The 13,151-nt window shown below is 44.0% G+C and overlaps 1 protein-coding gene across 2 annotated transcripts in view; it reads right to left on the reverse strand.

Moving 5' to 3' along the window:
* ZRANB3 (zinc finger RANBP2-type containing 3) overlaps window positions 1-13,151 on the reverse strand; it is a 124,172-nt gene that overhangs the window by 107,787 nt on the left and 3,234 nt on the right. Inside the window, exon 2 of one of the 2 annotated variants that reach the window (XM_026647429.2) lies at window positions 6,976-7,134. In XM_026647429.2, coding sequence (XP_026503214.1) covers window positions 6,976-7,127 — 152 coding nt within the window. In that variant the 5' untranslated portion in view covers window positions 7,128-7,134. Of the gene's footprint in view, window positions 1-6,975; window positions 7,135-13,151 lie in introns of those variants that run through there. The other variant, XM_026647431.2, reaches the window with a different exon arrangement.

A 13,151-nucleotide genomic window follows, 5' to 3' on the forward strand; every position in this document is an offset into this window, starting at 1 on the left:
TTTTTTTGTTTGGTTTTGGCTGCTTGGGGCGGCCAAAACCCTGGAGCCGGCCCTGGGCAGGGGGCTCAGGGCAGGGAGTTGGGGTGCAGGAGAGGTGTGGGATGCGGCAGGGGGCTCCGGGCAGGGGGTTGGGGTGCACAAGGGGTGTGGGGTACGGGCTCCGGCCCGGCTCCGCTTACCTAGAGCGGATCCAGGGTGGCAGCGCCGCGCACGATGGCCAGGGCAGGCTCCATGCCTACCTGCCCTGTTTCCGGCCCTGCTCCGCTCCAAGAAGCAGCCGGAATCCCTTGGGGGGGGGGGATGGTGGAAGGGAAACAGCACCATGTGCTGCTCCTCCAGGTACCTCCGCCAAAACTCCCATTGGCCGTGGTTCCCAGTTCCCGGCCAATGGGAGCTGCAAGAGCACGGAGCCCTCTACTCGCCTCCCACCCCCCTGCCCGGGGCTGCAGAGACATACAGTAGTTCAGCCGCTTCAGGGAGTGGCGTGGGGCTCACGGCGACACGGGGTAGGCCGGGGGGGGGGGCGGGGAGGGCACGGGGAGCTTGGCGGGCTGCATGAAAGAACCCCACGGGCCGCATGCGGCCCGCGGGCCGCGTGTTTGAGACCCTGGGGCTAGACAAACGGCTCCCAGGAAATGGAAGCAACCCACCTGGGTTCAAGTACAGCTGCTTGGCATTTAACCCTTCTATTTTATTCTGGCGGTGTTTTCATGCACCATCAACAGAGGGAATGGTCTCCTGCATTAGCTAAGGCCACCAACAAGAAGTCCTTTGCCAAGAATGCCGCTGTCTAGTCACAGGACCACAGTCAGATTCTTATAAATCTCTGGTGCGAGACAAGCAAGACATTCAACTTCGGTAAGTGTACCAGAAATAACCAGGTGTACTCAAGAAATAGCGGACAAGCTAGCAAGCGTTGGGGATTAAACAGATCCTTGACCAGTGCAAGGAGCAGATTAAGCAGTTTGAGTGACTATCGGAAAGCCAGGGATCAAAACTGCACCTCAGGAAACTCCCCATCATCCTGCCTCTATTACGAGGCCTTTTATTGGGTGCTGAGCACTGCTTCGAGCCCCCAGGGGCTCATGACAGTCTGATCAGTGGGGATAGTGATGTTCTGACTCCTGATTCTAACACAGTGCCAGAGGGGCACCAACAGTGGCCTGTTCAGGCTAGCGAAGTGACTCTGGTGCTCATGTTGATTCCTTAGGAGGTTTTGCTGCAAGACCAGCTGCAGCACATTCTGGATCCATACTCTGAGGAGCTGTTTAAACCCTAGAGGAGCAGCCCACCAAGAAAAGGGCAGCAGCAGAAATGGAAAAGGCAAAAATAGCCTGGTAAGTGTCTGATTCCATGTTTGTTATTGATACACAAATGGGAGGGATTTCCAGTTTTTGACCCTAGGCTATTATTAAAAGCTGCGGGTAGCAGTGTTTATCCCCTAACGGTGGAATGCATGCCAATCCTTGGCATTGCTCCCACCCCAGCAAACACGATGTGGAATTCAAAATGTATACCAGGAAGCACAGTTAAACAAGCATTTACAATGAAAATTTTTACTAGATACTTGCACATTCTTACAAGGATGTGCTGGGGTGTTTCAATTCAGATAATTAATTTGCCTTCCCCTTTAGTATGGTGCACTGTATAAGTCTGCCACACTGTTAACAACCCCCATGTAAACTGTATGGGGGGAGGGGGGGAATATAGTGTATGGGTGACTAAATCATTGCCTGAAATACAGAGGGTGGGGTATATGCAATCCAGAATTGTGCTGGGGAAGCAGGGGTACTCACTATGCAGAGTCAATGTGGTCATGAATTTGCATGTAGTCTATAGGCAGATGGAATCTGAGCAGGCTGTAACATAAGTTAGCTGTACCCAGGTAATTGCACAAATGCAGAGAGTTTTCAGCAGCTTTCAGGGAGTCTCTAATCCATGAGGATGCTAGTACAACAGCCTGTTGATTCCCTGATGAATTCTGACCCAATCCCAGGTGTGGATAGCTGCAAACTCTTCCCATAGTAGGAACACCAGATGAGTAGTCAAATTTCAGAGAACTGTGTATTTTCCAGCCCACCACACTCATAGATGTGCTGCTCAATAGCCATTAGCTTGAAAACCCTGTTGGCACACTTGGCTGGCTTGATGCTAGTAGCTTGGAACCTTTGCCATTCAGGAACCTTGAGGATTGTAACATCCTCCAGAATGTGAAACACCTGAAAAGACTGAGAAACCATAGGTAGTAAGCTATGGCAACTGTCCTCCCTCACCAGGCTAAAATGGTCTGCAATTTTTAAACATCTGTTATTTGTAAATTTCAGCTTACCATTATGTTTGCTCGCTTTACACTCTGATTAACTTTCATCTGTGTCCATGGAGCATCTGGGAACTTAACTGTTGCTCTGAAACTATACTGAGGCTGAGTTTCACAAAATATCTCTTTTGGACCTTGAGATTCCAAAGGCACTTCTTCTGATGCTATACTGAACTTTTTTTGAAGCACTGAGCCATTGATGTATTGTCTGTCTGTCTTCAGACCCCTTCACCTCAGCAATCCAGCAGGAGCCTGGGTTTCACACGGTTATGGAGTAGTCAAAGAATAAGCATGTCCATGATGACCTTACAGTGGACATCTTGGACATGGCCAACAAGTAGCTACCAAAGGGAGAAGGATTCACAGCAAGTGGAAAGGCACAGAGGCTGCAGAATATGATGAAAGACTTGCTGTGCAGATTCTGGAGCAGGGAAATTACTTGCAGGGGGAAGACAGAGTGCAGCAAAAAGACCTGTTTGAGAGGCTGCTTACATTAATGGCAACAAGAGGCTAGGCTCCTGCTCCATATGAACTACATCCTGAGTCCCCTCTACAGTACCATTTCTTGCAGACCAGGAACACATTGGACAATATCATGGTAGGATGACCTACGCAACCAGGAGTGAATGCTAGTTGGACAGGGCAAGTGTACCTCCTGCAGTTCTCCACCGCAGCAGCACCAAGTGCATGCAAAAAACATTGTAGGGAAGGAAAGATAACAGGGGGGAGGAGGGGCAGGAGACATGCAGAAGTAGGGGTAATATTTGTTTTCACTGGTTTAACTGTTTTGTACTGTTCAATGTTTGTATGCACTTTATTTTATTATTGGTTTTGGTGTTTTCATGACTGCTGGCCTGCCTGTCAATTCTTTAATACTGTTTTTTGTAAAACAGACATTTAACATGTTAACAAATAAAGGATTTTGTTTCATTAAGAACATTTATTACAATCACTGCTTCACATCATGTGTGTGTATCGCAAAGAATAATGATGGACATAAGAAGGCATACTTGGGAAGTTGTATTCAAACAATTTTTCAATACATCTTTTGAGATGAATCCATAATGAAAATCTAGTTCACAACACACAAACCCCCATTTCTCTCCACTGCATAGGCAGTCATTTCATTCATAAGTAAAAATTCATGATAATCACATCCCCATCCCACTCAGAGTATACAGCAATAGTACATCATTTACTATTGACAATGCTGTACAAATACATTCATAAACATACTTTTCTCCCCCTTCCATTGGTCCATGCTAGTCCATAATGTGGGCACACAAAGAATCCCTGATTTCTGTTGCATATGGTGCATTCTGCTCCATTTGTGACATGTGTACTTTCTGCCTGACTGAACCAGTTCAGCAAACCACTGCTGTCATAGGTCCACTCAAGTGCAAATGACTCTTCTTCGGCTTTACAAAGATTGTGAAGAGCACAACTAGCCACAATAACGTGGACAGTATTGATGACATGGGAATCTAAATGTTTCTGTAAGCTGCGCCAGAACGGATTTCAATTTGCTAAATGCACAGCCACCATTCTATACCTACTGAGGGTATAGTTAAACTGTCTTTTGCCATGGCCTCTGAGATCAGGATATGGTTTCATAAGCCAAGGCAAAAGGGATTATGTGTGGTCTCCTAAAGTAACATTTATGACAGTGTCATTTGATGGGACTAGCATCCTGGCCTGTCCATGAAGGCAGACTCCTGATCGGTGGAAAACACTGGCATTGTGAACTTTTCCAGTGCAGCACATGTTGGTGTCCATAAATCGGCCTCTGTGGCTGACCAGAGACTGCATAACAATGGAGTAGTACCCTTTGCAGTCTATGTATTTATGTGCTCCTTGAGAAGGGCAAGCTAAGGGCACATGAGTCCCATCAATGGCCCCGGCACAGTTGTGAAACCCCATTCTTTCAAAACTGGCAATTACTTCAAGGACATTGTTTATGCCCATCACCTTTTTGAGTAAATCACACTACTGATCACCTCAAACCTCCGCAGCCACAGCCCCCAGAGTTCGCTTGCCAACATCAAACTGGTTGGCAATGGGCCTGTAGTAGTCAGGAGCGGCCAGCTTCTAGATGGTCATAGCAACCCACTTCTGGACCAGCCTGGCCACCCACATGCATATGTCCTGACGCTGCAGGATCAGAGCAAGCTACTCACAAACCTCCAGAAAAATGGCTTTGTTCATACGAAAGTTTTGGACCCACTGCTGCTCCTACCACATCCACATGCCTATGTGATCCCACCGGTCTGTGATTGTGGTCCTGCTCCAGAAGTGCCGCTCTACACAAGGCCCATTAGCGGCTATACAGACAGTCAGAGCAGCATTATCCAGTTGGAGTCTGCTATGTCTGTATTGTTCTCCTCCTCCAGGTGCTTTTGATAGGTCAGAAAAGGCCATTGAAACATTCAGCAGCATCTCATGGATGCTCTGCCGGTGTCCAGGCATGGGAATGAAGCCTAAGCAGGGCAAGTTCTTCAACATTGACTTCTCCATGTTGCTGGCTCTGGCTGCCAGGAGCATGCAGACCCAAAATACAGCTTGGAAGGATGAGGCAACTTCCAGTAAAGTGCCAGGGGATGCACAGTCAAGTTTTCCCACAGTGCACCACAAACAAAAGGGCTAGAGAGGCTACAGCTGGGAAGAGCAGTAGGAAGCCTAAGATAGGTTGGTTTGACTCGAGTCTGTGTAGTGCAATGTGGACACGTGAGCAAGGGTCAGAGACCCAGGTCCAGAAATTCCAAACCTAGGGTCAATATTCAGTGTGAACGTTCAAGCCTGGTCATAGAAACACTGAGCCTGAGCATTTGAGTCCCAAAGACCCAGGCTTACATTGCAATGTACCCTTACCCCAAGTGGCTTGCCTAAGGAAGGACACAGGAAGTCTGTGGTAGAGCAGAGAACTGTACCTGGATCTCTCAAGTACCAGGCTAGCACCCTACCTACTGGGCTGTCCTTCCTCCTTGCTGACTGCCCCAAATCTATTTGGCCAGATGCACAGTATTAAGATGAAGAATTTCTGAGGGAGCTTGACCCAAGCAAAGGTTCTATGTCACGGTAAACTTTGAGGACAAAGACTAAAAATGGAAAACTGGAGAGAGATTAGGGGAGAAAGCACACACTTTCCCTTCCACAAAAAACTAAATGGTTTCTAAGCACCCCTTAGAACTTAAGGCACTACTATGTTTGTGCTGTTCTGTTTAAGGTTTAAAGCGAGATTGAACGGTAAAATAGCCCCTCAGTAATATTTTTTAACAAAACATGCTGCAACGCTAAGTTCGGAATGTTACTTTGTTTCACTGAAAAAAATTTTATATATATATATATATGCTACTTCTTTGAGCACTGAAATTCTTGGTATCCCTGTGCCTGCCATGTTAATTGAGGGTATGTGGGACAGAACATCTCACAAAAATGTCCAGTGATCTTTCAAGCTGTCAGCTTTCATTTTTCTTCTGTACTGTAAGTCATCATAGCAAATAGGATGGGGTATTTTTCTACTAATTCTTTCCACAAATGTACTTGTTATACTGACACGTTATATACATAGCATATGGATCTCTGTCGCAATAAGAAGCACTTAATAGCTCTAACGGTCATATTACATTGTAGTCAGTCCTGACTCAGAGTTTACTTCTAGACAAAATTCGAAGTGTTCTTTTTAAACTACATAGCCTTATATAGCTTTGGCCCCAACTACCTCAGTAACACCTCCCTCACAATGGATTATCATGGACATGATTCAAGATATGAATAAAATGGCAGCAATCTCCTAGACTCCACCATCAACCTATCCTGAGGTATCCTTTTGAAGTAGATTGCACAGATCTTCATAATATGATCAGTCTTCTTTAATGCATGCTTTGATCAGCAGTACAGCATTATCAATTATTTGACTCTTAAATTACCATAATTATGCTTCAGAGTTAACACTCCATGGAAATAAAGGGGAGCAGTTCAAGCTGCTCAGAACCATTGTTGTAGCCCATCTGCAAATTCAGACAGTCTTTCCTTCACCAATTTACAATATCTTAAAGGTTAATTTTACAAAAATATAGGCAAAGTCTTAATTCCTCACTTCCTCCCCACATACAAGAATTTAGATTGTAGCATAGGATAGTAGACATAACAGAAAAGTACCAATTCATAAGTCACCACAAGCCTGCTTAAACCAACCCCAAATGAATGCAGCTGAAATGCTCACACATTTGTTAGTAGCCCTTATTCAACAAAATCTCTCTATCTTTCAACTGCCCAAGCTGTTTTTCTCTTGAATGCTCTCAGCTATGCCCGTAACCCCTCCCCCCCCCAAAAAAACCTATAGAAACGAGTAAATGGTCAGTTTTGGAGAACCCAGTAGAAGTATAAAACAAACTTTCTGTCCTTACTGATTTTTACCTTTATATAGACACTGGTTTGGTATTGCAGGGTTGCTCAAGAATACAGCATTATTAGTATCTACTTACTCTTTAAGAAAATTAACATTTGTTTTTAAGCCATATAGAATATATTCAATAAGGCAAGTTATGTTTTAGAAACTTAACTGTCACTTGTTTTTGTAAGGCTTTTGTAATTGTTCCAGAAACAGATTTCTAAAACAGAATTACTACTTTCAGCATACCATGATATAAGCACTTTACCTGCCGCTTCTCTGAAGTGCAAACAAGATGCCTTTCTTCTGAAAAGGAAGCAGTCTTTCCCTTAGTTTTTCAGGTAAGAAGGATAGCTTAGTATCAGCATCTTCAGAACAAGAAGTTCCAACTGTAGAAGTTTCTTGGACTGCGTTTGACATGTTGAACCTGCAAGAAACAAACAAGAGGCTAGGAATTGGGTACTGAATACTCTAATACAGTGGTTCCCAAACTGGGGTTCGTGAACCCCTGGGGGTTCGCGAAATGTTACAGGGGGTTCTTGGAAAAAAATTCCCTAATGGTGGACAGAGCTGTCCCTAGGGACCCCGGGTAGCATGGGGCCAGCAGCCCGGAGCCACTGGACTTCCACGAGCTAAGCAGATCAAAGCAAGCAGATCTATCACACTGAGGAGATTTAAACTTCAAGACTCCTTATAAGAAATGGAACGGGAGGTGGATACTTTTTGCTGTTTTTAAAATTAAATAGGCAGCTAGTATTGTTTTTTTTTTTAATTATTATGAAGAACAAGTTTAAGCTTTGTTGTAATGTGCATTGTTTGCCTGGACTGCTCAAGACCTGAATGCTTGTGTAGGAGGAACTCTTTGAGTTGGCTTCTTAAATGCCGTCATGACATTTCACATCTGATACTCCTTGATGAAACAAAGGAGACTTGTCTTATAACAGGCTTATTCAAAGTGATACAAGCTACGAAAGTGAGATCTTGGAAGAGTGTCGCCATTTTCATAATGTAATAAAAATACTGTAATGATAAATAATAAATAGTGTGTAATATGCATGTCATAAAAACAAATTTTATATTTCCCAGATCACTGCTTTTATAATTTATACTCAGATAAAGGAGAAAATCCCTGGAAATATTCATTTTTAGGAGGGGTTCGCGAGACTTGACATTTTAGTGAAAGGGGTTCACAGGTTGTTGAAGTTTGGGAACCACTGCTCTAATACAATACATGTTATAGCTATATGTAGCAATAAGTAATAGTCTTATCATGAAATGATTAACTGCTAAATGATATAGATGTTGATTTGTACTACTTTCTCAACAGATGTTAGTTTAGACAATTAACTCTTGGTTTGCAGTTCAAGCTTTCTTATCATTTAATTAAGGAAGCTGGTTTAGAACTTGTTGAATGAACACATTTATATTTTTATTTGTCAGATGCATTTAGTTACCCTCTGCCTGTGACTTAAATGTGATAAGACTAAACACAAAAATCAAGGATTAACAAAAAGTTTAAATTGAAACAAAGGGCACATATGCCCAAATTGGAGGTAAACTTTTTAGGACTATAAGATCAGCTCAGCTCTAATTTACCTAACCCATACAGTCCCCCCACCCTTCATAAAACTCACATGATAACTCAAAGAAAACAAACAATGAACCCTAACATTAAATGAAAAAATCTCTTATGCTTTGTATCACAGACTAACAGCTTAAGAATTTCACAGATGTACAAAAAAATAGATGAGTTTACAGGCAAAGTACACAACTTTAAGTAAGAAATAAAAATCACAACCATCTACAACAGAGCACAGAAAGAATGGTTACTTACCCTACAGTAAACATGGGTCTCTGAAATGTTTTAGTCAGGCTGGGTCCCACTCTGTGTGTGCATGAAATCAGATTCTTCTGAATAGCAATATCTGTCAGGGACGCACATGCACCCTGTGCCCCCAGGTGAGGGCATGAAGGAGAGTTACAGCCATCCTGACCTTTACTTCCCTCACAATTCAAAGCCCATGATAACAGAGGACTCTGAAAAGTGGGGATGGAGTACAGGTCATGGGATCCACAGACAATATCTCAAAGAACCACAGTTAACCACTGTCTTCATGCCTGTATCAGTGTTGCTCCCACCGCTGGTGACGGACAAATAGTATCCCCTCCAAATGGTATGAGGCGGAGTCTCAGCTACATCAGTGGAAGAGATATTGCAGTGCACCTCTCCCAAACTTGGCACCTGACCTGGTGGATAAGCCCAAGGCATAATATTTATGCCAGGTTGCCACCTTGTAGATCTTCGAAACTGGAACATTTCTGAAGAAGACATAGGATGTTGCTTGTGTTCTGATGTGCAGCAATATTCAGTGGGAGAGGCACACCAGCCAACAGTAATAAAGTGAGATACACTGTATTATCCATTTCAATATCTTCCAAGACGAGATGGCCTGACCTTAGGATTCGCCTAAGAACGAAGCAGGAAACTGTGTGAATAGTTTGGTTCTGTCAACATCATAAAAGCAAGGTCCCCAAGATCATCTAGTGTGAAATTGCTTCTCTCTTGGTACTGTGTGTGATTTAGGAAAGAAGACAGGTAGATTGATTCAGAAGTCACACTGGAGATGAATTTCAGGTAAGGATTCTTATCCTTATAGAATGTTGTGTGGGGAGGTTCAGCTGTAAGTTCACCTGAAGCTCACTCACTTTTCTGTCTAAAACAGAGGTGGGCAAACTACAGCCCATGGGACTGTCCTGCCCGGCTCTTCAGCTCCTGGCCGGGGAGGCTAGCCTCCTGCTGTCCCCCTTCCCCTTCAGCCTCAGGTCGCCATGCCGCCAGCGCTCTGGGTGGTGGGGCTGTGAGAGCAGCCGACCTGCCCCGGTGCTCTAGACTGCGCGGTGGCATGGCTGGCTCTGGCCGGGCGGTGCAGCTGCAAGTCCTAGTGCTCTGAGCGGCATGGTAAGGGGGTGAAGGGGTTGGATAAGGGGCAGGGAGCCCCAGGGGCAGTCAGGGGACGGGGGCGGTTGGACAGGAGTGGGAGTCCCAGGGGGCCTGTCAGGGTGTGGGGGTGTGGATAGGGGTCGGGCAGTCAGGGGACAGGGAGCAGGGGGGTTGGATGGGGGTGGGATCCTGGGGGGGAGGTTGGGGTAGAGGGTCCCAGGAAGGGGCAGTCAGGGGACAAGGAGCACAAAAAACTGAACACAGCTACACCAGGATGACAAGCCAAGATTGCTGTGAGGCAGACCCTGAAATCAAGCTGAAAAGGCTAGCCTTTTGTTCAATAAATATTTGAGGATCTTTGGTATTGATGTCTGCTCTGGGTCTAGTTTTCTTTCTAGTTGAAGTTTTCCTGACCTAACAGTCTCTATCCGTGGTGCTTAACCAGCCAACAGCCACAATATCAGTTGCAGTGACTTCAGGTCTGGATGCAGTATCTGGCCATGGTGCTGCAAGACCATATTGCTCAGATCTGAGAGCTGGATAAGTAGTTCAAAGGATGTGCAGGAGGTCTGTTTCACAAAATTGCCATGGCCTGTAGGAAGCAATGAGAGTGATCTTGGCTCTGTCTCATTTGATCTTGGAAATCACCCTGAGGATCAGGGGAATTGGTCAAAAGGCACACAAGAAGCCTTACAACCACTGCAGAAGGAAAATAAATGATAGTAACCCTGGACTCTTGTAGTAGAAGGGTCATAGGATTCTGGCACTTGGCATTGACAACAGTGGCAAAAAGGTCTATTATCAGAATCCTCCTGCAAAGGAATATCTACTCTACTATGGACCTCTGCAGCAATCACTTGTGATTGGCAACCAGTTACCTGCTCTGGAAGTCCACCAAATTGTTACTGACCCCTCAGAGTAGAACAGGCATCGGAGTATCCCATGTCAGAGGCACCATGTCCAGAGCTCAATAGTGTCCAGGTAGAGGGGACACTAACATACACCTCCTTGCTTGTTTATGTAGTGCATTCTGGACATGTTGTCCACTGGGATCTGCACTGTATAGTTTTGGAGAATCATTAGAAAGGTCATGCAGGCTTCCAGGACGTTGATGTGGAGTTTCATGTCTGCTGGGGACCAAGTCATTTGCATCTTTATGTGGTTCAAGTGGGCTCAACCACCTGTCCTTGAAACATCCATGATTAAACTAATTGGTTAAAGTAACTGGAGAAAGGGGTAGGAACAATATCCCACCAGATATGTTCTTGGGTTCCCACCACCATCTCTGTTCTGACAGCACATGAAATAGGACCACGACTGTTATTTGTTCTGCGAACAGACAGATCTGAGCTGGAGTTGCAGGGGCTGCAAGTTAAGTCTGGCAAGCAGAATCTCGTACGTACATGCTGACATTTTGCCTAACAGTCCCAGGCACATCCATACCATTGTACTTGAGTTTGACTGTATCCCAAGTTCTATCAACTGCATCAAGAATCTGTCCTCAGGAACACAGACTTGCACACACTTGGAATCAAAGCTCCTATGAACTTTCATCTGTGATGGGATAAGACACAATTTTTCTTAAATCACCAGAAGGGCCATATGACAACAGGAAGAGGGCATATTCCAGGCTTGCCGCCATTTCTCACTGAGATCGCCCATTGATCAGCCAGTCATTCAGGTAGCGGGTAGACACAGATGCCCCTCATTCCGGGATTAGCATCCCATAGAGACTTTTAATGCCATGGAGAGTCCAAATGACATTACCTTATATTGGCAGCAATTGGGCCCCAACATGAATTTTAAATACTTTCTGTGGACTGTGTAAAGGCCATGCAGAAGTACGTGTCCTGAAATTCAAGAACTATAAAACAATGTTGAGCCTCTGGAAATACAATGGAGGCAAGCATTACCATCTTAAATCTGAGGCAGCATATGTATTTATTCAGTCTCCTCAGTCTGGGATAAGACCAAGATATTCCCCCTTTCTTCTCTGTGATAAGGAAGTATCTGGGTAGAAAGGTCTGGATTACAAGTACCTCCCCTATGGTTCCCAGACAAAACAACGAGGCCAATTCTGTTTGTGACAGGTTCTTGTGAGAAGAGTCCCTGAATAATGATGGGAAAGGGGGATGGTCAGGGGCAAGAAGTGGAAATTATTAAATAGAGTTGCCATGAGCAATAACATTTAATGACCATTTGTCAACTTCAGTAGCCAACCAGCTCCAATGGAAAGGAGAAAGGCAGTTCCCAAAAGCAGTGACTGACTGTGGATTGGATCCAGAGACCCTTGACATTTCCAAACATGCTGCCTCAGAGAGTGTGCCAGACACATGACGGTAGTAGCAAAAAAAATGGGCATCCCCTAGAGTATCTGGCCCTTTTCCTCTGTGGGTATCAGGCTGTCGACCCTAAGAGTGGAACAGTATTCTCTGCCCCTGCTTGGTGCTGTTCCTTGTATGGTTTCTGGTAATGTTGTAAATATTGTGTAAAAAGTTAACCATTTAAATTATTAAAATTATATCGTTTAACTGGTTAACTGAGGTCGCACTTCATTTCTCTTCGCCATCTGTAAAATTCATGTGATACTCACCTTCATCAAGCACTTTCAGATCCTCTGATAAGAGCAGTGTATCAGGGAGAGAATTTTCAAATTTTTGGAACATTTCTCTAATTTCTCATTTGCTGAATAAGACCAAGGGAGAATTCAGAGGCCTTCTGACTCACTGAGCTCTGACAAATGAACAATGGAGAAACTCCGTAATTGCTAGGGAAGGCATAAGTGGGGATTACTGATACATAGATATAAAATGACATTATTTGGAACCATGAGGTTGTACTCTTTACTAGACTATTAAGAGAGCAGTCTAACAATATTTACCCACATCCTCCTTTCCTACCAAATGTTTTATTCTCTTGTTACATCTTCTTTTAAATTAGGCTGCAAGCTTTCAAGACAGGGACCTTGTTTTACTATGTGTTTATTATAGCACCTACTACCATGAGATCCTGATCCCGATTGTGGCCTTTTGGTGCTATCTCAAGCACAAACAAGAAAATGCTTTCATTAAAGCTCTTGTTGACATCTATGGTAAAATTTATAAGTATTTTCTTAAAGAAACACTCAACTTAAGATGTAGTTTTAAGGAGTTAATTAAAAGTAGTTTCAAAGACCACTTTTTCTTTCTTCGAAATTTGCATTTGTAATCCTGTTCTTCTCTTAGCCTGTATATTGATTTATTATTAGTTTTATTGATTGTATAGATATTCTTTATAAGCATTTATTTAAAAAAATCCTTCCTCTTATTCCCAGATCTTTGACACTATTTCTGAATTAAGCAATGACGATGAAAAGCCCACATTCTGCAAATCTGAGTTTATACTGCATTATTTCACAGCACCCAAAATTGTGCCAAGCACTTCACAGATGAGAGACAATCTCTCTGCCCCTTAAAACTTATGTAAGACAATAACTTGGATAGCTACTTAGCATATCTATCCTT

The sequence above is a fragment of the Terrapene carolina genome, unplaced genomic scaffold, assembly GCF_002925995.2.
Source record: "Terrapene carolina triunguis isolate 2854851 unplaced genomic scaffold, T_m_triunguis-2.0 Scaffold62, whole genome shotgun sequence".
In the NCBI taxonomy this organism is placed as follows: domain Eukaryota; kingdom Metazoa; phylum Chordata; order Testudines; family Emydidae; genus Terrapene; species Terrapene triunguis.